Here is a 26770-nt window from a genome sequence, read left to right as displayed (position 1 = left end):
TCTCCCTGCATGTCACAGTTTATTTGCCAAGATATAAGTTCTTAGTGAATTAAAGGTAATTTCCATTGAAGAAACAGGAAGCTCTGATTTACTTTACTCTTCTTAATCACCTTGGGAAAAGTGGGGAATGGGGCTTTTTTTGGCTACCAGTTTCCTCAACTCCTAAGAGTTCATAACATGGGATAAACAAAGCGATTTACTATTCAGAAGGACATGCGGTTAATTTGGCATTAAAAAAACACACACACACACTAGAAAAAAATGGTTTGTTTCTTTCAGTGATTTTTCTGGCTCTGAAACCTCTCCAGTTTTGGATGGATTCTTTATGCAGGAGGAAATCTAAGGTAAGGTATTGAGAGTCTCACAGATCTTCCCTAGTAGGTCACATCCTGCTAATCTAATCATATTTGACAATAAATTTAATTATCCAAGAAATTTTATTATCCATGTTTTATATATCTGTGTCCTATAAATAAGTATCATTTAAATCTATGATACACTGAGAACAGTCAAGAATTATTTCTTGCATTTATAATTTAAGAAGCTATATTTAAAAATTAAGATATGTTTATGTGACTATGATTATAAGGAAAATGAGAAACCAAAACAGATGGATATAAAAACTGATATTTCAGGAAAGGATTTAAAGTTATAAGCCCTTTCCAACTCTTTTGTAAACTAAGAAACATACAATTATTTTAAGAAGAATTCAGATTTTACTAAATTGCATTCCAGATTACATCAAAGAAAAAACATTATGAAATCTTAAGACTTTTACTTCCTCAAATTTTAGGTGGATTGCTTTTCAGAATTTTTCTAATTGATATTACATGAAATCCTCTAGCTGATAAAAGGCCAAATGTTTATGTTCTTCACAAGAGGTTGAATGGGTTTTTATGCATTGACACAGAGTGGAATTTCAGTATTTGCCATACTGAACAGCAAGGAATAATTAATTTTCGCCATCCATGTATTGTACAAATATGAAGTTAAAATAGAATTTTCACTGACAGTTGACACTGTAGAAACCATGTTATGATTAATTCCAAGAATACAAAGTTTGCATCTTCAGTGGGAAGTGTACTTTTCAGTTATTACAACATCCTCAGAGACTTTTCAGTTTGTCTTTATCTTGCTCTTTTTGACTGCAAAGTGCAAAAGATTCCTGAACAAATTGCCTACACATTGGGCACTGCTGAAAATACTTAACACAGCCATCACACAAGCACGTGTGTCTACATGGCAAGAGCACCCAGTTCACAGTTCCATTCTGGCAAACCACACAGTCCTTGCTATTCTCTTCTGGAGGCTCCACTTCATTTTCAGATAGTCCTGCCTTTTCTAGCAAACTTCGGTCTGTGTTTTTTTCTTCTGGAGAAGAATTGCTGGAGGGAGTGGAATTATTATTTGCAGACATGAAAAGTTGCTGAAAATCAAAGAAACAAATGTAAAGATAATTACAAATGACAATTATGCTTCAAATACAGGGGTTATAAGACCTGCTAAAAACATATGAAGTAGCAAATCCAATAGCAAATAAAAGTTAACTTCTATGATAAGTAACTGAAAATATTATTATCTCTTTATAAATAGTCAGTATCTGAAACTCTGCAAACAGAAAAGACAAAAATAAGACTAGAGAGTACAACTTACCTTAAGATCATGAAATTGACCTTGAGCTAGGAGTAAATATTGATATAATATCCTACAGGAGAGTTTATAAGTCTTATCAGGAATATGAATTACTGACACCATGGAAATCTAAAACAGAAATTGAACACCAGTCAATGTGTGATTTCCTTATATTATTTCACAGATATGTGAAAAATATTTCTCAAATAAAAATAAGAGGTTGATAAATTAGAAAACTTATAATAATTTCCTTAAATCACAGTCAGTAAAAAAAAACCCAGTTATATATATTTTGCTAGAGTTATTTTACTTATCCTCAAATTCACAAATTTAATGTCATCCCAACAAAAATAGCAATTAGTTTTTCATATAGCTACATGAATTGACTCTACAATTAATATAAAACATAAGAGCTAGGAAAATACTGAAAAGAAAGCTATGAGAGGGACTAAGTTCAGTCAGATGTTAAAACATACACAAAGCCTCTAAAATTTTAAAGCACACTACAAAGCCTCTAAAATTAAAACAGTGTGGTACTGGCACATGAATAGATAGCTGGATGGAACAGAATAAACAGTCCACAAACAGACTTAACCATGTATGCAAATATAAAGGTTACATTTCAAATAACTAAACAAAGAGAGTCTTCGTAATAATAAAAAGTACTGGGGCAATTGGATAGCTGTTTGGGAAAACAAAATTAGACTCATAATTGTAAAAAATAAAACTATACAAGTACCAGGAAAAAACATGTATTTCTTTTTAGTTTCAGTGTAGAAAAAGACTTCCTATGACTCCAACCTAGAGGCAGAGAAATACGACAAATCTAACTACATAAAAATGTAAAATTTGCATGACAAAAAACACTGAAAGTAAAGTCAAAGGACATTATGACAAGCTGAAATACATATTCACAATGTGTATCACAGACGTAAGTTAATATCCTTAACTTATAAAGAACTTTTAAAAAATTGAAGAAAAAGTGAATAAAAATTCTATACAGAAATAGGGCAAAGACACGAACAGATAATTTACAGAAAGATAAAACATGTTCCTTAGCCATATTAAAAGATGTTCAATTTCACTTATGATAAATGCAAATTGAAACTTCATTGAGATATCATTTCTTGCTCATCAGATTAACAAAAATTGAATAGCTTATCAGTACACTCTATGGAGAAGCCATCACTCTCATATACTGCTGGAGGAAATGTGTTAAAAAATAAAAAGACAATTTCAAAGGAACAACTCCAATGGAGGGGAATTTGGCAAATGACCCGTATTTACTTAGCCTTCAACCACATAACCTCACCAATATTAAACTACAGACACACAAGTTATCCAATGCAAGATTATTTGTTATTACAGAATACTGGAAACCACCTGAATGTCCAACCACAGAAGATTGGTTGAATAACTATGGCATTAATACACGTATACCCTAAATACAATAGAGTGCTAGGCAGCTGTTTAAAAAAAAATGAGGAAGATCTCTAAGAACTGATCTGGAGTGATTTCCAGGAGATATAAAGTAAAAAAAGTAAGAACATGCATAGTGTATAGTGTTTCCTACTTTTTGTATAAGAAAGAAGAGAAAATGAGAATAGATGGATATCTGTATTTTCTTACCATTAGAATAAGAAACATAGGAAGGATAAGCCAGAAAACAATGAACTTGGGGATGAAAGCATCATCTGAGTATACCTCTTTACGTAGTTTTTTGACTTTTGAGAGAACTAATCCGAGGAATTTATGGACACTGTTTTTGACGATAAATCCTCAGTTTGGGGCAGGAAATAAGGAAAGGGCAGTTTGAGGACTTAAGTAATCAAATTCAGTAATGAATTATAAACCACTGGGAGGAAAAGGAATTTATGAAGCCGTGAGATAACAAATAGATAATTAAAGAGGTAAATCAGAGGTCTCTTGCTTGTAATAGAAGGCAGAGGGCTGAATGCAGGGCTGAAGTTGGAAAATTATCATTTTGCAACCATCATGGTAAAGATGAACTCTGATAAGAATCATTAATGGATATTAAAGAATCATTAATGGATATTAAATCCAAGGGGAGATTTTGATAAAGAACAAGATATTTGTATGGTCTTAAAGTACCTTTTCACACACTGCCTATTATTTGCAAGGGAGGGAGAAAAAAAAAAAGGAAACAATGGGAAATTAGATAAATTCCTTGACTGAGAGATCAAAATTAACATCACCAATGAGGGAAAAGAACCTCCCATTCTCCTATACGTGATGCTCTGAAAAGCAAACATTATCACCTGCCTGGTACACTGGCTGAAAATGCTTAACTTCAATCTAATCATGATGAAACATCAGACAAAATGAGGAATGTCCTGTTTTACAAAAACAGTGTGTACATGTGACTGTATTCCTCAAAAATGCTAATGTCATAAAAGACAAAAAAAAAAGGCTATGGAAATGTTTCAGATTAAAGGAGGTTAAAAATACATGACAAATATAATTCCTGACTCTAAACTACATTATGTACTGGAGGGAAAAAACATGTTGTAAAGAATACTGTTAGACAGGCTGACAAATTGGAATGCAGGTAATAGATTGGATAAAATATTGTATCAATGTTAGATTTATAAAGTAGATAACTACATCATAGTTACTTAAGAGAAGACCCCTATTATTAGGAAATACACACTGAAGTACTTGGATGTAAAGAATCATCATGTACACAACTTATTCTCAATTCATTAAAATATATATATACATACACATACCTGTTGTTTGTTGTTGTTTTTAGCCACCAAGTCATGTCTGACTATTCTGCAACCTTATGGACTCTAGCCCATCAGGCTCCTCTGATCATGGGACTTCCTAGGCAAGAATACTGGAGTGGGTTGCCATTTCCTTCTCCAGCAGATCTTCCTGACCCAGGGTTCAAACCTGCACTTCCTGCATTGGCAGGTGGATGCTTTACCCCTGAGCCACCACGGAAACCCATATACACATATACACATGGGCACGTAATGAAAATGCGGCAAATGTTAACAATTAAATCTGGGTAAAGAGTATATGGGTGTTCTTTTACATTTTTATTTTGGCAAGTTTCTGAAGTTATATGTATATAGAAAGTTTAAAAAACAATGGCTGTAAACATACAATATTCTTTACAGCCTCATAAGGATGTATTAATCTGGCAATGACTCCAGAGACTTTTTATACTATATCAAAACAACAGGATTGTATTTTGGTAGAAGACAGTAATGCTATCACCTGTTATTAACAATCCTGCCATTTAACATCAAAAGCCTCTGAAGCTACTACCATGCTAGTTATGAATATATATGGAGTTGTAGATACACATTTGATATGGAAAATATGTACAAAACATATTATTAAATGAAAGCAGACCCCAAAATAAAATGGACAGTTTGATCCCATTTCTGTCTTGAAATTACATATAGAAAGGTCTAGAAAGATATGGACAAATACAGTTACTGTCTTTGTGTGACAGAATACTGGTGATTTTCCTTTTTTCCCTGTTGGCCTTTCTAGATTTTCTATTTCCTTCCACAAACATACATTATTTGAGTGATACAAAAAAGAAACTAGCATAATTTAGTAAAAGTGAAAAAAAATTTAAGTTAAAATCTTGCAATGACAGTCTTCACTTTCCTTATCTAGCTAAAATAACAAACTAGTTCCTAACTACAGGATCTGAATGTAATTTACAATAGGAGTTACAATAGGAATGAGACAGTTTAAATGTTTAAATATTTTTTTTTAGATTTAGAATCTCTGACTCCAGATAAAATATTGAAAAACCAAATGCCCAGTTTGCTTTTAAAATTAAGAACAGAGAACATGAATACAAAATATACTAATAGACTTCAGTTCCAATATTAGGCCCTATCTGAGAGGTAAGAGATGGAGAAGCTAGGATTAACAGGAAGGAAAGGAGGGAGCCTGCCGATAAGAACAGAAGACCCAGAGAAGGACCCAGGCAGGGAGGTACAAAGAAAGAGAGAATAGGATGGCTGATCCGTGAGAGCCAGGTACCCAGGCTGCCCTGTGGGAATAAGCCTCCCCCCAAGCACTACTGGGCCAGGAGACTTCACTCCAGTTGGATCAGGGGTGTAAGAGCAAATCTTTCCCCATTTACAATGCCACTGAACTTTACACTGAGAAGTGGTTAAAATGGTCAATTTTATGTTATATGTATTTTACCACACACACGCGCACGCGTGCACACACACATACACACACTCCTCTGTTTAGATGGAGGAGGAAAGTTAGAAAATAAGGAAGAGTCTGAGGACTCAAGTTGACAAAGAGCAGTAGCAGTGAGGGGGAAAGGAACCACAGGGGAAGCTGAGAAGAAGGTGACAGGTGTGACCCTTTCTGTTTCGAGTGAAAGAAATGGGGGAGCTTAGAAGAGATGGGGGGGACATGGTGGAGAGAGAAGGGCTCTCTTGCCCAGGCAGGCAGAGTAAAGGACAGAAAGGCTGGAAATACGAAACGCCCAACTCGGCACATCTTATTTCCTTCAGTGGAAAAGAGAGGAGGGCCACAGGAGCGCGAAGGGAAACAGAGACAAGAGCTCTCCTGTAGACTATCCAGGAGCTTAGCTGTGGGGCTTTAAGTGGCTCGCTAACATTGATTGGTATGACTTTTTTTTTTTTCGTTTAACAAATTTACTGAGTACCCATTGAGTTCTAGGTACTGTTAGGTCCTGGAAATAAACTGGTCCGTATGACTCTTATTTGGAAAAAACAAACTGACTTCAGCTCAGTGGAACTTCAAATTAACATCCCCCTTCTGGTGGCTCAGATGGTAAAGCATCTGCCTACAATGCGGGAGGACCCAGGTTCGATCCCTGGGTCGGGAAGGTCCTCCAGAGAAGGAAATGGCAACCCACTCCAGTACTCTTGCCTGGAGAATTCCATGGACAGAGGAGCGTGGTAGGCTACAGTCCACGGGGTCGCAAAGAGTCGGACACAACTGAGCAGCTTCACTCACTCACTCACTCAAAACAAAAACTACAGAGGCATAACTGCACTGAGCAGGGTCTAGATCTCCCAGTTCGGGTCTGCACCTTCCAAAGCTCAATGCATGCTTATTTCATGGAGATAATCCTGTTAAAAACAAAGGATGCTGGCATAGGACTACAAAGGCTCAAAATCAAGCCCTGGTTCCATCTCTTATTTCCTGAATGGCTGGGATTTTTCTTCATATTCTTTCCGTGTTTATAAGAAGAATATTTGCCCTAACATACAAGGTTGTTGGAGGCAATAAATAAGTTACTGGTGGCGAATGTACTTTGTATGTTACAAAATGTCATAAAAATGTTACCATATCTTTATTAATCAATATATCTATTTCAAGCACTTCAGAAAAGTAGCAAATTGGATATAAAGGCATTCTTATCATGATAGGATTTTACCAAACGTTTATTTCATGCACAAGCTTCTACTGCACTTAGAGGAATGTCAGGCTCAGGAACTTTTAGATCTCTAACATGCTTTTATTTTCCTAATTGGGATAAACCACTGGACTAAAGAAATAGCACATAATGAGAAAAGAAGATTACACTAATTACTGAAAATATAGAGACCAAAGACATATAAGATGTAGGTGCAACAGGGGCTGTGATGGAAACAAGATGACTGCAAGCACGTAAAGAAAAGAGTGGATATTGTCTTAAAATCGAGCACTTCAGATCATTACAATAGTTATTTATTCGGTGCTAAAAATTCCAGGAATAAACATGCTCCCTAACAGACTTCTTCTATGTGGCAAACACCACAGAATACAGAACAAGGAAATTAACATAATTCAACTCTGTCTTTTATTTTCTAAATATAATCATATTCCTGCAACCCATATGGGAAACCACAAGTCACACTCTGAAGAAGCAATACACATAAAAAACTCTTACAGGAGTACTTCCCATACATTCATTTTCCAAGAAAAATGTGTCCAGGCCGCAGATTAAAATAAATCTTTTTCTATTTCACCAAATAATTAAGACCCATCAATCAAATCACTTAAAAGTAATGCTTCCAAAATTTTAAAATTACTTACAATGTCATAAATTTCTCGGTCATCCTTATCAGCTAGGGTCAACAGTGCTACCAAAGGATAGCGAGATCTCGGCACTGTACCAAAGTCTTCAATTTTAGTATCTCTTGGTAACTGGCAATATATTTCTTCTTTGCTGTCCTTTTTAATACTTTTTGAAGATGTAAAGGTAAATTCCCACTATAACCAAAAAATACAACAATATACCAAAAGGAGTAAATAATAACTTAGCAATACGATTTTATTCATAGAAAGTCTAAAGTCTAAAATTTTCATGTGCTAATGGATGTATCAAATAAAAGGATACAAATACTGCTCTTGATAGAGATATTCACTATACAGAGCATCTTCTAATGCTCGCGGAGTGCTTATTCGGAAGCAATAAAAGTGCTTCTGCAGAGCTTCATATAATTTTTGAACACTGCACCCCCAGTAGCATGTAAGGAGGCTATCTTCAAGGCAATCTGTTGTCAAAGTTATGCCAGCTGCAGAAAACAAATGAGACAAAGAGAAGAAAATTACCTAATGTAATTTCTATTACAATTATACACAGCGAGTAACAAAAGCTTCCTTTTGGATGCTGGCCAGGCTGACAGCAGTTAAAGGAACTCATTAAAGGGTATGTGTCTATAAATGAAGGAAATGGTCTCTGAAACAAAAGATACAAAAACGTCAATGTCTACACAGTTTTGAAGCGATCTCAGTAAACTCTGTTACATTATTTCATACTTAGCCTTGGAAGTTATAAATGTAATTTTTTTTGGTGACTTCAAGACTCTGCCCACACAGATTTAAAAAACTGAAATACAGTTCACTATTGATAACCTACCGCTCTAACAGCATATATAATCCTCACTACAAGAACTCATAGAGCTGTCTCCCAACGTGCAGGTATACAACCCATGGGCGCCACAAGATGATCAGAGTAATAGAAAAAACATTAAAAAGAAACTGAGTCATATTCATAGGAACGTACTCAGTGACAACACTAATATACTCTTGTCATCCAGTTAATGTCCCATGTAATATGCAAAATATCCTGAGGAAAGAGTGGAGATTCCAAAACATGGAGGGTTTGACAGTGATGCCCTCACTCATTTGCTTATTGCCTTCACTTATTTGTTTTCAGCATAATAAAAGATATTATAATGTAAGTAAACCTGATTAGGTAGATATGTAAGTTACAAGTGAACATACAATTATCTTTTCTAAATTTAAATTTTTTTTATTGGAAGGTAATTGCTTTATGCACATACAATTATCTTATGTAGTTTTACCTATTAACACATATAGGACTGTATGCCACCTGTATGATTTTTTTTCCCTTGCCCATGGCAGTTGTAGCAATATCAAGTTCAAGGGCAGCAACATTCACTTCTCATACTGCTGACAGTGCAAGCTGCAACGTCTAGTGCTCAGTGGCCATGGCGTACTTACCAGAGCAAAAGGGCATGGTTTTGGTCATTGTTCTTGGCTGAAGAGCCTTGGTATCTGATTCTGGCTCTCCAAACCTACTGGCAATTCTGTAAACTATTCAATGTCCTTTTATTGGAATCATTTCTGTTGTTGACAAATAGGAATTTTTATTGATGCATTATCTATTTCTTAAAGGGTGATATCCTTGGGGAAGGAGCTACACAGACACAAGCAGATGCTCTAGAGGACATCAAAAACTGACTGAGTTTTTCACTTTTCTTCTCAGTTTAGTAGTATGTACATACAGGCTCAGATTCTGAATATGTACAGTAGCAGCAATATCAAGCAATTTCTAATCATAATTAAGCAAAAATCATAATTGGCAGGAATTTCACATAGGTAATTGGAACAGAATTTGATTTCAAATTTTTATATAATTCCAAACATCAGGTATTAATTCAAGAATAGAAAATTCAATTAGCTATGTTTTTCAACTAGCTATTAAGTAGCTGAAGAAAAACATTCCATTAATACAAATTATATACATATATTAAAATCACACATACTTTCCTCAGTTTCACCTAAGAACCACACTACATGAAGCAAGAAAAAAAACCTGGAAGTAGATAGGAGAGGAAAAAACAGAAAAGGCATATTAAAAGAAAGTAGAAAAAGGAAAAAATGGAACCTAGAAAAGAATTTCTTAATATATTACTAGCAAAAATGTGAAAAGATGTATGTTTAGAGCTCTGGTTATATCAAAATGCTGAAAGCCACACAAATATCAAAAGAGATTAAATGAATAAAATATGGAACACTTTATAATGAAGTACTATGACTCTTAAATGGAGAAGGCAATGGCAACCCACTCCAGTACTCTTGCCTGGAAAATCCCATGGACGGAGGAGCCTGGTAGGCTGCAGTCCACGGGGTCGCTAGGAGTCGGACACGACTGAGCGATTTCACTTTCACTTTTCACTTTCACGCACTGAAGAGGCAAATGGCAACCCACTCCAGTGTTCTTGCCTGGAGAATCCCAGGGACGGGGGAGCCTTGTGGGCTGCCGTCTATGGGGTCACACAGAGTCGGACACAACTGAAGCGACTTAGCAGCAGCAGCAGCAGCATGACTCTTAAAAAAGAATTGAGTCATATCATAATATCTGTATATACTACTGACTCTTTGTGACCCCATGGACTGTCGCCGGCCAGGCTCCTCTGTCCATGGAATTCTCCAGGCAAGAATACTGGAGTGGGTTGTTATTCTTTTCTCCAGGGGATCTTCCCAACCCAGAGATTGAACCCAGGTCTCCCGCACTGCAGGCAGATTCTTTACAGTCTGAGCCACAGGGAAGCCCAACAAGCTACTTACTGATTCTCTAATGTATTTTTCTACTTATATCTCAGTGCTGTGCTCATACTTCTCCTTTTACCTAGAAGTTCTCCCAACCTCCCAAAATAAACACCTACTTATCTCAAGACTCTACTCTAAAAAAAAAAAGAAAAAAAAGAGGGTGGGGGGGGAAGAAAAGAAAAATAAGAGACAGACAGAACATTCCTCTTTATGAAGCTTTTCCTGCATACACCTCCCGAAACTTAACCCTTTCTTTTACTCCAGTGTTTCCTAGATAATCTTGTAGACAACTTATCTTCCCAAGTACAGAAACAAACAACTACCATGTATTGTTACCATTTAATATCAAAATACCAGAATTTCAGATGAAAAGATGGCTGTTCTTCAGGAGGGTGGCAACCTTAATTAGCTCTACTTCTACTACATTGCTTTGCTTTTCTCTCTACACTGAAGACCAGTGAAAATGGCACAGCGTCTTAATAAGACTTCTCTTATTAACTCCTGTGACACTTCATTCTTCTCATATAAATGCCTTTATTTACTAGTTGATAAGCTCCTTAGGAGCAAGCTTTGTGAATTACTAGTCGTTGTGTCTCAGGTATGCAGCATAGCTCCTAGAACAGAACAGGTGCTCAACAAATGTTTGTTAGGTCTAAGGAAGAGAAAGCAATAGAGAAAGAAAATTAAAGGGCTAAGAAAGGGCCATAGAAAGAGAGAAAAATCTTTGGAAAATAGCCACCAACTTGTAATTGAAGCTGAAGATGGATTGGTGATCTCTAAGCCAAAAGGATTCTTGACTTGTCTCATTTGCTTTTTGAAAACTCTTGTGTTGAACTGGGTCTCTTCTGAATTTCTCAGAATTACTGGAACATCCCAACCAAACCTGAAGAAAGGTAAAAATAAAATAAAGCATAACTTTAACAAATACTGAAACTTTCTGTGATATGTAAAGTATTTCATATTTTGTTAGTTACTCCTTTTAACATAAGTATCAGAAAATTTACATTATATTGAAGAAGTAATCCAAAATTAAGAGAGATTAGATATCCCATAGAATTGGAATATATTGTTCACCTGGCTGAATCAACATATTCTTGAAAACAAAGATGTCTATTGTTGATTGTTGTTGACTACAAAGGAGTTCCATGATTATAACCAAAATGTACCTAATACAATAGCAAAAACATGACAGAATTACTGAATTTCTAAATGATATAAAAAGTAAATATATATTTAATATGTAGACTATTTGATAAGGGACAAAAGAATTTTAAACACTAAATATAGCCCTTCATTAATATAACATATTCTCTACTTTTAAATTTCATGAAAAAATGTGATAAGAACAAACTTACAGGGAAAATGGAATGCATAAATTCAATTCCTTATAATGGTAAAAAGAAGATAAGTTGACTCAGTTTAAACAAAACAACTAAAAATGAAAACACATTAGTTAAACCAGGGGACTTTAGTTTAAGATAGCACAATTACTTTAATACACTGTTTTCTCTCCAAACACTTAGCAGTGACAGATTAAGAAAAAGAAAAAGAAAAATCAAAAGGAGCCCACTGAAATCAGTAAACAAATAGTGGTTTACTCACTGTTTAAACAAAGCAATATTACCACTCAACAATGCAAAGGAAACAACCATGTGGATAATTTTCAAAAACAACATACTGTGCTAAAGAAGCCTTACATATAAAAGTACATGCTCTATGATTCTGTAATAGGAAACCCTACAGTAGGAAAAACTAATTTATGGTAGAAATAAAAAACAGAACAAGGGGGTAGGAGTATGAACTGACTGGAAAGGCCGTGAGGAAACTTTATCTGGTGATGGTAATGTCATATATCTTGGTTGAGGTTTGAGTTGTATACATATGTTTGATAACATTTAAGATTTGTACATTTCACTGTATGTAAATATTACCTCAAAAGAAAATGAACTACAAACAAAAACAAATATTCAACTCTAGATAGCAATATCAATGTTTTAATAGTTACAGATGAAGAATACAAACTTACTTTGAAGTTTCAAGAAATTAACATGAACTGATGGGTAGATAGAGGAATGGATGGATAGATACATATGTCATAAAGACATTATAATAAAATGTTGACTGTAGAACCTAAGTGATGGGCATATGTGTGTTCATTATGTATTCTTTTAAGTTTTCTGTATGTTTGAAAATGCTAGTTAATAAGTTTTAATAAAAAAGAGTCATAGCGGAGTTAAAAGATGGATCTTTATGACTGAAAAGAAAAAAAAAAGTAATGAGTAAGACTGATACCATGGTTTGATGTGTTCTGAGTCTGGCAGCAGGCAGTGGCAACTAAGCCTTCTCACAGATAGAGGGCCTTACAGGTTGTCCATTCAAGACAAAGGCCAGAGCCAGGTTCACACCTTGAATCCAGGAACTGGGTTAGGGCAATATCAATATGGAACAGAATTGTCATTGTAAGACCTAGTCCTTCCTGAGGGGATCTAGGAATCTGGTTAAACAGCAAGGATGAGGACAAAGGAAGGGGACAGGGGACTTCCACTAAAATCCAGGCTGCAAACTAAACTTTCAAAATCATAACTCTAATGCTAAGAGAAAGCCAGTAAAATTAACAAATGGAACAAAATTTCACTCCAGATGATTTTAATTTTATAGAACGTTGGATAAGGCTGTTCTATTCCTGCCTTAAAGAGCTAAAAAGCAAGTCTCTAACAGATCAAAGCATTCCAGGTAAATTAACTAAATCCCAAGACAAAGTTCAAGAATATTTATATGAATACAAAATATCCAACACCCACTAAGGTAAAATTCACAATGTTAGGCATCTAATAAAACTTCACAAGCATGCAAAGAAGCAGGAAAATATGACCCAGAATGAGCAGAGAAACTAATGAATAGATTCCAGGGGTGATATAGATAACGGGATTAGTATTAATAGATCCCAGGGATGGTATAGATACTGGCATTAGTATTAATAGATCCCAGGGGTGGGATAGATACTAGGATGAGTAGACAAGGGTATCAAAATAATTGTTATAACCATACTCCACGTGTTAAGAAAATACGTCAAGATTGTGCTACAGTATAGAGATGAGGATGATACAGAAAAGACTCCAATCCATCTCTGAAAATGAAAAATACACTGGATGGGATTAGCAGCAGACATCCCAAGTGGCTCAGTGGTAAAGAATCCACCTGCCAATGCAAAAGACATGGGTTCGATCCCTGGTTCAGGAAGATACCAAGAGAAGGAAATGGCAACCCACTCCAGTATTCTTGCCTGGGAAATCCCATGGACAGAGGAGCCTGGCAGGCTACAGTCCTTGGGGTCACAAAGAGTCAGACACAGATTAGCGACTAAACAGCAACCACAGATATCACAGGACAAAAGATTAGTAAATTTGAAGATATAGCAACAGAAGGTATCCAGTTTGAAACACAAAGGAAAAAAGGCTGAACAAAAAACCAAAACATCAGCGAACTGAAGGACAAGTTCAAGCAATCTAATATACACGTAACTGAAGTCTGCAGAGGAAGGGAAGAGACAGCACGAGAAAACTGCAAACAAATATCGCTCAGGAACATAAATATAAAAATTCTTAACAAAATTTTAGCAAATTAAATCCAACAGTATATAAGAAGGTTAATATTCAAGAATGCAAGATTTATCTCAAGAGTGCAAGGCTGGCTTAACATTACATTAGAAATGTAATATAATACACTATATTAACAAACTAAAAAAGGAAAATCATACTATCTTTTCAATACAGAAAATACACTCAATACATGCAGAAAAAGTGTTTGCTAAAATTCAATGTCTAGTCCAATAAACACCATTGGGAAACTAGAAATGTGGAAAAAGAACTTAACCTGATAAAAGGTGGCAATAAAAAAAAGTATAGCTAACATCGTACTTAATTAAAAACTACTTTCCTCCTAAAGTCAGCAACAAGATACTTAACAGCCATGTGTCCTTAGGTGATCACGCCAACTCTGTGTAACTGTTTTGCCACCTGTAAATGTTTATAACAGGGCTTGGCATTATGGAAGTACTTGCAACAGTAATCTTGATGATGGAGTGGACTTATGGGTTGGCAGAGAGAAAACACAAATCCAGTAACTTCTCTTTGATCCTCAGAATCAGTTAGAGGTCAAGTCAGGCATGTGAAGTGGTAGGACACAAGATATAATCTTCCTGTGACAGTCAAAACACCTTCCCTTTCTTACCTACATCCTATAGAGTGAAAAAAGGCAAAGGGGAAAAAAAAACAAACCACTCTACACATCAGTTCAGTTCAGTCACTCAGTCGTGACCCCATGGACTGCAGCATGCCAGGCTTCCTTGTCCATCACCAACTGCCGGAGCTTGCTCAAACTCATGTCCATTGAGTTGGTGATGCCATCCAACCATCTCTCATCCTCTGTCATCCCCTTCTTCTCTTGCCTTCAATCTTTCCCAGCATAAGGGTCTTTTAAAATGAGTCAGTTCTTTGCATCAGGTGGCCAGAGTATTGGAGCTTCATCTTCACCATCAGGCCTCCCGATGAATATTCAGGACTGATTTCCTTTAGGATGGACTGGTTGGATTTCCTTGCAGTCCAAGGGACTCTGAAGAGTCTTCTCCAACACCACAGTTCAAAAGCACGAATTCTTTGGCACTCAGTTTTCTTTATGGTCCAACTCTCACATCCATAAATGACTACTGGAAAAACCATAGCTTTAACTAGACGAACCTTTGTCAGCAAAGTAACGTCTCTGCTTTTTAATATGCTGTCTAGGTTGGTCATAGCTTTTCTTCCAAGGAACAAGTGTCTTTTAATTTCATGGCTGCAGTCACCATCTGCAGTGATTTTGGAGCCCAAGAAAATAAAGTCTGTCACTGTTTCCACTGTTTCCCCATCTATTTGCCATGAAGTGATGAAACCAGATGCCATGATCTTGGTCTTTTACCCAGCTTTTTCACTCTCCTCTTTACTTTCATCAAGTTCCTCTTTGCTTTCTGCCATAAGGGTGGTGTCATCTGCATATCTGAGGTTATTGATATTTCTCCCAGCAATCTTGATTCCAGCTTGTGCTTCACTCAGCCTGGCATTTTGCATGATGTACTCTGCATATAAGTTAAATAAGCAGGGGGACAATATACAGCCTTGACATACTTCTTTCCCAATTTGGAACCAGTCCATTGTTCCATGTCCAGTTCCTAAGGCCCACTTGACTTCACACTCCACGATGTCTGGCTTTAGGTTAGTGATCACACCATTGTGGTTATCTGGGTCATTAAGATCTCTTTTGTATAGTTCTTCTGTATATTCTCGCCACCTCTTCTTAATATCTTCTGCTTCTGTTAGGTCCATACTGTTTCTGCCCTTTATTTTGCCCATCTTGCATGAAATGTTCTCTTGGTATCTCTAATTTTCTTGAAGAGATCTCTAGTCTTTCCCATTCTATTTTTCTCTATTTCTTTGCACTGATCACTGAGGAACGCTTTCTTATCTCTCCTTGCTACTCTTTAGAACTCTGCATTCAAATGGGTATATCTTTCCTTTTCTCCTTTGCCTTTAGCGTCTCTGCTTTTCTCAGCTATTCGTAAGCCCTCCTCAGACAACCATTTTGCCTTTTTGTATTTCTTTTTCTTGGGGGATGGTTTTGATCACCACCGCCTGTTCCATCCATAGTTCTTCAGGCACTCTGTCTATCAGATCTAATTCCTTGAATCTATTTGTCACTTCCACTGTATAATCATAAGGGATTTGACTTAGGTCATACCTAAATGGTGTAGTGGTTTTCCCTACTTTCTCCAACCTAAGTCTGAATTTTGCAGTAATTCTGGCCACTTCCTCATTATTTAATTCTCCCTAACTTGTCACACCATTTTCTTTCTTTACCCACACTGCCTGACTATAACTACATTACCAGCAGTAAAAGCGAGAATTTAGATATCATTGTGTTCATTTCTACTGTAGGTTCAAGTACTGTATTTCAGGTATTTTATAACCCTGTGCCTAAAAATTTCAATTAAAGAACCCTTAAAGGTATAAGAACCAGAAACCACAAAAGGCAAAGCTTTAGGGAAATATCTGGAAGCAGCCCACTGTGAACATGATATTCCTCTGTGAAAAGCTTTTTATATTTCATAATGTATCTGCTTTTAATATAAAAATATTTCTCTAAATCTTTACATAAATCAATACTGTAGGAGGTTATACCATATCTGCTCTGTGCCTATACATCTCAGAATGAAACAAATAATTCGACATGCAAATGCTGCTTCTCTTTAAGCATGCCTACCCAAGGCTGCTTAGCACAACATCACAACAACAGTTGGCAAAGTACATCTATTATTAAAAGAAATTCCTTACTCTAGATTTTTAATTTTTTTCCTTCATGCTTAATCTTGGGTCTACATTTTCAGTCCTTGATTTAACGTCTTTTAAAATTGTTGTTATGAGTGTTGCTCAATATTCAGCCTTTTTATCTGACATAACCTTTTTACTGCAAAGGATAACATACCTATAAAAAGGTACACAAAGTACTTTTTTGAATAACAAAACAATTGTTATTCACGTTAAGAACCAAACAATATCCTCAGAAAGTCTCCTGTGTCACCTCCCATGTACTACCCCTTCCTTCTCTATCTTGACTTCAAGTACTATAATTTAGTTTACCTGTTTTTGAACTTTTATATAGATGGGAGCATGCTGTGTATACTTTTATTTCCTATTTTATCACATTACGTTGAAGATTCATTTTTGCATGTATACTTAGTGCACTGTTGTGGCTATATAGTATTCTATCGCAAAAATATGCCTTGATCTGCTTACCCATTCTACTCTTAATGGACATTTAAGTTGTTTTCATATCTTGGCCATTAGGAATAATGCTTATATGAATCTTTTCATAACAGGTTTTCAGTGTATATACGTAAATGCATTTCTATTAGAAATGGAGTTTCTTGGCCAAAAGGTCTGTGCTTCAACTTTAGTGGATAAAGATTTACACTCCACCAGCAATCAATGAGGTCCCCTTGCTCCACAGTCTTGCAAAAACATTATTAGCCATCCTGGTAGGTGAATGGTGACACTGAGTTATGGTTTTAATTTACATTTTCCTGAAGACTAATGAGATGGAGCACTTTTTATGTTTATTGTTACTTGGATATCCTCTTTTGGGAAAGCCCTTTCAAATTCTTTCCCTACTTCTTTTCTATTGGTTTGTCTTTATTTGTCTTGTTTATATAAAATTCTTTATATGGTATGAATATTAGTCCTTTACTTTCTTCAGCCTCTCTATACCTTGCCTTTTCACATACATAATGGTATCTTTAGATGAACAGGGTTCTTAATTTTAGCACAAAAGCTATTAATCTTTTCCTTTAAGGTTGATGTTTTTGCTCTTTGACTTTTCATTACTGCTTTATATGAATTATGTCTTAACACTGCTACACTTCTAAATTACAATCTCAGACATTTGCATATTCCCACTCCCTTAGAAGAGTCAGTAAAGCATAGCTAGAGCGGCCAGGGCTTAGTCAAGGCTCTGGGTCCTTATGTGACTTTGCCAGCCCTGTTCCCCTGATATCCTCATGCTTTGAGGGGAAAACAGAGGGTGAGGCGAGTAGAATTCACTGTGTGACAGAGTGACATCATAGCCCAACCACATCTCTTGTCCTAAATATCATGCTTAATGTAGTCTAAGATCACGTCAGCTGACACACTGATGACACATGTCAAGCTTTCAGCCTAGAATCCTCCTCAACATTTTCATATACATGACCCATGATGAATTTGCTCTTTTTGCACAAAAATTCCACAACTTCCACAGTTTAAACTTATTTGATGTGGGCCAATATTTCTATCTTTAATGTATTACTCAATGGTAACATGCAGAAATGATTTAAATAAGGTTAAACACTGGAGACTGGCTATAGAACAATTCATAGTTGGTGTTGACAATTGATTCTGTAAAATACTAGTATTTAGACCCAGTAATGTATGTGCCTCTGGCCACCATCCCTACATCTGGTCTTTTCCACATTTTTAGTCAAAAATCTGAATAAAGACATCGATGCCTGGTATCAGATCACGGCTGATATGACTTTAGAAGAAACAATAAAATATAAAACTGACAAATTTTCTTTTCAATCAAATTGCATTTTTATCTTTTTCCAGTCAAAGTCATTTTGTCAACTCTTTTGTTTTTGACAACTCTTAATAATGGAATGCCAACTAAATAAATGTTTCTTAACATTCACTGCTTTCTCTTTTATATAAATCCAGCCCCCCTCCCTTTTTTTTCCATTAAGAGAACTTTCTAAAGAGAGAGAGGGAGAGCATTTTCCATTCTTTTTACTGTTACAATTTCATACTTAATCCTCCTGGAATTTTCAATAATTTTGGTTTTTCCCATTTCTAAAGTGTTTGCTGAACTTTCATACTGCTTAAACTTTCAGCACAGTGGTAACCTGGGGACTTTCAATTTGGTTCATGCTTTTTCATATTGCCCATCCACTCTTACCCTGTACACACTTCCTAAGCTTCCTGTCAGCTGCTGAATCAGTAGAACTGACCTCCTTTTCTTGTTGGAGTCTGACAGAGTCCCTCATGAATAAAAGTTACTTTGAGGTGAAAGTTTCAAGTTCCGAAAGTAAACAAATTTATCACCCCTTCTGACTTGAGGACTAAAGCCAATTAGAAAACATGCAGGCAACTGTTAACCCGGGGGCGAGGGCACTTCTCTTCTGTGCCATCTAGCACAGTTGGCCTCACTTGGCTAGCTGGATACTGACACTGGGTCAGGATATATCAATAAAAAACTTTCATGGGGAAGTCCTTGGAGAGGAGGAGGGTTGTTTTCTGAACAAATTTGAGTCAAGGGATTCAATCTCTAAAATTCTGTGCCTTTAACTGTAAAAAGAAGGGTTAGAATAAGTTATCTTCAGTTCAGTTCAGTCGCTCAGTCGTGTCCGACTCTTTGTGACCCCATGAACCGCAGCACGCCATGCCTCCCTGTCCATCAGCAACTCCTGGAGTTTATCCAAATTCATGTCCATCAAGTTGGTGATGCCATCCAGCTATCTCATCCCTTGTCATCCCCTTCTCCTCCTGCCCCCAATCCTTCCCAGCATCAGGGTCTTTTTCAATGAGTCAACTCTTCGCATCAGGTGGCCAAAGTATTGGAGTTTCAGCTTCAACATCAGTCCTTCCAATGAACACCCAGGGCTGATCTCCTTTAGGATGGACAGGTTGGATCTCCTTGCAGTCCAAGGGACTCTCGAGAGTCTTCTCCAACACCACAGTTCAAAAGCATCAATTCTTCGGCGCTCAGCTTTCTTCACAGTCCAACTCTCACATCCATACATGACTACTGGAAAAACCATAGCCTTGACTAGACAGACCTTTGTTGGCAAAGTAATGTCTCTGCTTTTAAATATGCTATCTAGGTTGGTCATAACTTTCCTTCCAAGGAGTAAACATGTTTTAATTTCATGGCTGCAATCACCATCTGCAGTTATCTTAAGGCCCTATTATGGTCTGAAATGCCATTTCTAAAAGTTTTTTCTTCTAAATTATTCCAAGAAATTTCTTCCCAGCACAAGTGTCACATATCTTGTACCCTAAGCAAATACAAAATAATGTTGTATTCTTTTCCAATGGCTCAGTGGGTAAAGAATCCACCTGCAAATGTAGGAGACACAGGTTCGATCCCTGAGTTGGGAAGATCCCTTGGGGGAAGGCATGGCAACCCACTTTAGTATTCTTGCCTGAAGAATCCCCTGGACAGAGGAGCTGGCAGGCTACAGTTCATGGGGGTAGTATAATTGAAGTGACTGAGCATGTACCTCATCACCAACCACATCACACACACACAATCTGCTACATTTAACAAGTGAGATGAGAAATAGTCAAGGTCAGTGTATCAGGCAGGGTTGGCAGGAGACAGAAAACTACATCAACATTTTAGAAAAGAATTGAATATAAAGAACTATTAACCAGGTACTGGAGGACAGACAAGGCAAGAAGGGGACACTGAGGTATCCCAGAAAGAAGCAGTTATCCTTCCTAAGGCTAAGGAAACAAAAGGAAGAGTGGGGATTACTACAACTAGAAGCTGGGAGAAGGAATCCCCCAGAGCTGGATCCAGACCTCTGTAGTAAGAGTGCTGGCCAGCTGGTACTGATATTTCTGAAGAAGTGCAATAAGCCTGATTCTTGGTGTGAGGAAAAGTTGAAAACTAAAATAAACTGCTGCTTCGCAGGCCAGGGTGATGCCAGTACTGCAGGAATGTAGACCAGGAAAAGGAAGCAAATGGTTAACAGGAAGTCCCTTCCTCCTTTACCAAGCCTTCCAGACTCTTTCTAGGATGAGATGGTTGGATGGCATCACCGACTCAATGGACATGAGTTTGAGCAACTCTGGGAGTTGGTGGTGGACAAGGAAGCCTAGCGTGCTGCAGTCCATGGGGTCGCAAAGACTCGGATACAGCTGAGTGACTGAACTGAACTGGCAGAGCCTAACAGGGAGCAAACTAGTATAAGAGAAATAGCTTTGCAAAGTCTCAGCTCCAGAATCAAAAGCAGAGTACAGAGAGCGTGTCTGCAGCCGGGAGACAACAGACTTTGAGAAGACCTGATGGAAGATTCACAGTACCCTTGGGGCAGTACTCAGGAGACAGAGACCTTCCTCAAGAGGACCTGACCTCACCATCAAGCAGGGGCTTCAGGTCTATGGATTGACTTAGATTTGAAAAGTAGGCCAAAGGTCATAACTCCCCATAAAGGTCATAACTCCCAACTGAGACAAGTCAGGTTTCTAGTTCTAGCCTGGAGTTAACCAAACCCAAATCCCATCCTTAAAGGATTTCCCCCCCGGATCCCATTCTGAGTAACAAATTCTTAATCAATATGTTAATATTTATCAGTCCAGTCAAGAGACCAAAGCCATACCAGCATTTTAACAGATAATTTAATATAAAAATTTGTGAGCCAGATGTTGAAGAACTGAAAAGGCAAAAAGGAGACGCTGAGTATCACAGAAGTAGTTACAGTAGGAAGCAACTATCACTCCTAGGACACAAAACAGAGCAAAGAGGATTCCTACTGCTTAGAGATTTGGAGGAAAGACCTCCGTGCAGCTGGGACTCAGATCTGAGGAAGGTGTACTGAAATCTTTGGAGGGGTATAATGAGGCTAGTTCTAAGAGAGTAGAAAACTATAAACTGTGACCCAATGTTAAGGCCAGAGGGAGGCACCATGGCTGTGGTGAGACAGAGGAGGAAAATAATCAAACAGGAAGCAGCAAGTCCTTCAGTCCTCCTCTAGCCTTCTACTCCCTTCCCCTACTGGCAAAGCCTCATGGAAGCAGTGAGCTAGCAAAGAAGAAAGGTCTTTAGAGGTTCTTCCCCACAGTCACCAAGCAAAGTACAGAAGGATGATAGCTTAATAATCTGCAGTCAAGAGGAAGCAGAGAGCAGCTGCAGAGTCAAGGTCACGAATTACCTGAAACTATTTAAGGATGTATATGGCACTCTGGCCTCCTTTCTGCACACTGCCTGGCAAAATAGCTAGAGCTTGATAAATCTGAGTATTAGAGCTCACAGAAACCATCACGTAGTTAAACAGAAATTCGATACTTTCAGTTGTGTTATTCTTTGCTACTGGTACTGGGATTCCAACAGTCAGGTGCTCCTGTTCTTTCTCTACTCCCACACAGTGCAAAAGACAGGGAAAGGAACTAAGCAATGGGACAGAAATGCAAAGCAGTACTGAGATAAGAACCATGACAGAGAAGACAGATGACCAATAGAAATTATATTGGGGGAGGTTAAAGAAAATGATAAGCACAGTGAAAAAGCATAGTGGATTAATGCATTTGCCTTCTGCCTGGGGTACTATTAGAAAATTACTTTGAGGAGCTTTAGATGGCCTTCACTGTAAACATTAGTCTAAAAAATAATAATAATAAGGTTATCTACATGGGCAAAGCTAACCCATATGGAGAGAATGGCTGGATTAGGCTTAAGATGACTGGTTAGGCCCAAATTAGGATGGAAGTGACTGGCACTTACATGGTTTTGTGGCCTCAGTCATGCTTAATTCAGACGTCTCAAAGTTCTACAATTACCTGGGCCTCCATCCTTGTAAAAGTCATACTTAAATGGAGTGTTTAGATAATCATTAACTTTTCAAACCAAGTCTCAAATTTGGCAGACCCAGGATTTGAACCTGTCTGTCTGACTCCAAAGTCTGTCTCTTCACCACCCTAGCATGAGGTTCTGAGCTACCCTTCACTCACAGATGCCACCATCACTATCAATAGGTCTTTACTTGTTTTCCTCCTCCCATTACTAAAGACAGATATCTACGACCTCTAATTAGTTGAATCAGGCCAACTGAAAATTAATTTTAAAATAATTAGGCTGATAGAAAATTAAAATTTAAGGATATTATGCAATTATCAACTGGTTACTTATTTTCCTTAATGGAGGAAAACTATACTCTTGAAGACAGTAACAGTATAGCCAATAAAAATCTTGTGTTTAGACATCTCTTCTCACTTAGACCGGAGAAGGCACTGGCAACCCACTCCAGTACTCTTGCCTGGAAAATCCCATGGACGGAGGAGCCTGGTGGGCTGCTGTCTATGGGGTCGCACAGAGTCGGACATGACTGACGCGACTTAGCAGCAGCAGCAGCAGCAGCTCACTTAGACATCTTCCTAACTTCAATTACAAACTTTCTTGCAGCAGCTCACTTAGACAACATCTTCCTAACTCCAATTACAAACTTTCTTGAAATGAACAACAGCAAGAAATTCTGATATGTCAAGAATAAGATTGTGTAAAATTGGTCCTATTCTTCCCGCACCAACCAAGAAGGAATTTTATAATCTACTGCTGACAGTGTGGAAAGCGGTGTGAAAACGTTAAAAACTTTACTTAGTTCCTCAAGATGGCATATTTTCAGAAATTGACAAGAGCTTGTGTTCTTTCTTTAAAGTAATCACATGTGTGTGCTCGGTTGCTCAGTGGTATCTACTCTTTGTAACCTCACAGACTGTAGCCCTCCAGGCTCCTCTGTCCATGGGAGTTTTCAGGCAAGAATACTGGTGTGGGTTGCCATTTCTTCCTCCAGGGGATCTCCCATCCCAGGGGATCTTCCTCCCAGATCTCCCATATCTCCTGCATTTCCTGCATTGGCAGGTGGATTATTTACCACTGAGCCACCTAGGAAGCCCAAAGTAATCACATATACATGCTCAAAGGGTATTTTAAAACTCATATTACACAGTTTCCTCCATTCACTAGCATGTCTCCTCTGACCCTCTGCTCATGTAATCTCTGAGATGCCTTCTGTTCCCTACTATACACGTTTAGCTCCATTTCTTTTTCAAAATACTCATTCTTCAAAATCCAGCTCATGTCTCTCTCCTAAAGGATGGACCTTTAAGATGGTTTCAGCTAGCTGTATTATAAGAGGACTCTAAACATGATACAAAGGCATCTCTTCGAAAGAGAAATTTTAGAATCTCTGAGCTAGAATGGCTCACGGATGAGCTAACAGTCTACTCTGCCTGTCTCCAATAGGTGAAGTGCACTTATGTCTTAGTGTAACTTATCTCTGAGGTCTCTTTCAGCTCTAAAATTGTCTTTATAGTCTCACCGTTCAAAAGGTGTGGAATGTGTGTAGAAATCATTACATTCTCAAACGGTAACAGAGTTCAGTTATAAGTTACACTGGAAGATCTCAGGTCAGGTGCTCAGTTCAGGTCAGAAGAGCAACAAACAGCTGGGTTTACCGTCCACGTCTGAGCGCTGTACCGCAGATGACGGGCTCAGTCTGGGCACACAGTAGGCCCCAAATATGGACAGAAGCCGGTTGTACAGCCTCTCTATCCTCACATCAAGACCAAGCCCTTACTGGCTGCTTTATCACCTAGAAACAAAGCTGGGTAAAATACCTCAATCCTGCACCACCCCCAGATACCCGCAGCGACGGGGATCGGTCGATGATGTAGGGCAGTGATGCGGGTGCGGTGTCCACCTTGTTTTCCTCCTGAGCCAGTGGGGGCCCTGAGCACCGGCTCTCCGACAGCCCCAGTCCAGCAGTCACCCTGCTGCCCGCCTCTACCCCTCTCCCTGGCTGTACGCCCCGACGCCCCTTGCCCTTAGCCCTGGGGACACTTACCATCCCAACACCAGGCCGGTGGTCACGATGAAGCAGGTAAAGACCACCGCGATGTAGAAAAGCGGTGAGTACTCATAAAGCGTTACAAGAAACACTGCAGCCATCAGGATCTCCTAAGCTGAGCCGGGCTCCTGCCGGCCAGCCCAGCCTAGTCCAGCAGGGCCCTCTCCGCCAGCGTAAAAGGCACTACGGTGCCCCGGAGCGGACAAACTTTGTAGATCCGCACTAGCCTAGCGCTCCGGCAGGCTAGAGGTAAGGGTAGCCTCGCCGGGAGCGGGAGCCTGCATGCCAATCACAAGGTCGCCTGCAGGGCTCGCCCCGCCCCTCCCGCTCCAGTGTCAAGTTACTGGCTTCGCCCAGGGGCGGGGCCCAGGCTCGCCCCGCCCCCTGCTCCCGGGTTTGCTATCCCACGGGTGTATTATTTGGCAGTTTGTCCTAGCGGTCCACGCTTGTCTGCGTCAAAGTCTGAATAGGTATTGGTGCCGACTTCGTCCAAGACTCAGGTACGGTGTTCTGATGCCAAAGAGACGAGGCTTAGCCCGAAACCCACGTCACAGAGCCTAAATCCTGAGATCCTGCCTATTAGATCTGAGAAATGTGGCAGGAAGAGGGCTGGCATCTTAAGTTCTACAAAGTAAAATAACCCCACACCAACTCTTGTTTTCTGTCCACAAAACTTACAAATAGGCACTGTACAAACACCAAGGAGGCTCACAAGCAGTTTATAGGCGCCTTGTCAGCCTTTTAAAGTTGGATTTAATGCTAGAGGCAAATTAGCATTGGGTGTCAAGATTCTGAAAAATAAATCAACTGTTTTCCCATATGCCCTTCTTCTTTTTTTCCTCCCCCTTGAACCCTCAAATTAGAATTAGATAGTTGAAAAAAAAGAATTAAATATTTGATTTTTTTGTATTAATTTTCACTTTAATAATAATTTTAAATATATATTATGTGTGCATATGTGATATACACACACATATATACTAGAGATGTCTTCAAGAAAATTAGAGATACAAAGGAACATTTCATGCAAAGATGGGCTCAATAAAGGACAGAAATGTATGGACCTAACAGAAGCAGAAGATATTAAGAAGAGGTGGCAAGAATACACAGAAGAACTGTACAAAAAAGATCTTCATGACCCAGATAATCACGATGGTATGATCACTCACCTAGAGCCAGACATCCTGGAATGTGAAGTCAAGTGGGCCTTAGGAAGCATCACTACGAACAAAGCTAGTGGAGGTGATGGAATTCCAGTTGAGCTATTTCAAATCCTGAAAGATGATGCTGTGCAAGTGCTGCACTCGATATGCCAGCAAATTTGGAAAACTCAGCAGTGGTCACAGGACTAGAAAAGGTCAGTTTTCATTCCAATTCCAAAGAAAGGCAATCCCAAAGAATGCTCAGACTACCACACAATTGCATTCATCTCACATGCTAGTAATGCTCAAAATTCTCCAAGCCAGGCTTGAACAGTACATGAACCATGAACTTCCAGATGTTCAAGCTGGTTTTAGAAAAGGCAGAGGAACCAGAGATCAAATTGCCAACATCCGCTGGATCATTGAAAAAGCAAGAGAGTTCAGGAAAAACATCTGCTTCTGCTTTATTGACTATATGAAAGCCTTTGACTATGTGGACCACAACAAACTCTGGAAAATTCTTAAAGAGATGGGAATACCAGACCACCTGACTTGCCTCTTGAGAAATCTGTATACAGGTCAGGAAGCAACAATTAGAACTGGACATGGAACAACAGACTGGTTCCAAATAGCGAAAGGAGTACGTCAAGGCTGTATATTGTCACCCTGCTTATTTAACTTATATGCAGAGTACATCATGAGAAACGCTGGGCTGCAGGAAGCAAAAGCTGGAATCTAGATTGCCAGGAGAATTATCAATAACCTCAGATATGTAGATGAGACCACCTTTATGGCAGAAGGTGAAGAAGAACTAAAGAGCATCTTGATGAAAGTGAAAGAGGGGAGTGAAAAGTTGGCTTAAAACTTAACATTCAGAAAACTAAGATCATGGCATCCGGCCCCATCACTTCATGGCAAATAGATGGGGAAATAGTGGAAACAGACTTTATGGCAGACTTTACTTTTTTGGGCTCCAAAATCACTG

At 38.3% G+C, this 26770-nt stretch overlaps 1 protein-coding gene across 1 annotated transcript; it reads right to left on the bottom strand.

Moving 5' to 3' along the window:
• Positions 1 to 24823, bottom strand: CGRRF1 (cell growth regulator with ring finger domain 1). Its single transcript, XM_081509419.1, has 6 exons — positions 24641 to 24823; positions 11199 to 11338; positions 7994 to 8171; positions 7690 to 7837; positions 1654 to 1761; positions 1 to 1426 (listed from the first exon to the last, which is right to left on the bottom strand). The coding sequence occupies exons 1-6, from the start codon at positions 24742 to 24744 to the stop codon at positions 1106 to 1108; spliced, it is 999 nt and encodes a 332-aa protein (XP_081365545.1). The 5' UTR covers positions 24745 to 24823; the 3' UTR covers positions 1 to 1105.
• Positions 24824 to 26770: the final 1947 nt, after the last annotated feature.

The sequence above is a fragment of the Giraffa tippelskirchi genome, chromosome 7, assembly GCF_054371585.1.
Source record: "Giraffa tippelskirchi isolate mGirTip1 chromosome 7, T2T-mGirTip1v1.2.pri, whole genome shotgun sequence".
Taxonomy (NCBI): Eukaryota; Metazoa; Chordata; class Mammalia; order Artiodactyla; family Giraffidae; genus Giraffa; species Giraffa tippelskirchi.
This window is presented reverse-complemented; position numbering and strand designations above follow the sequence as displayed.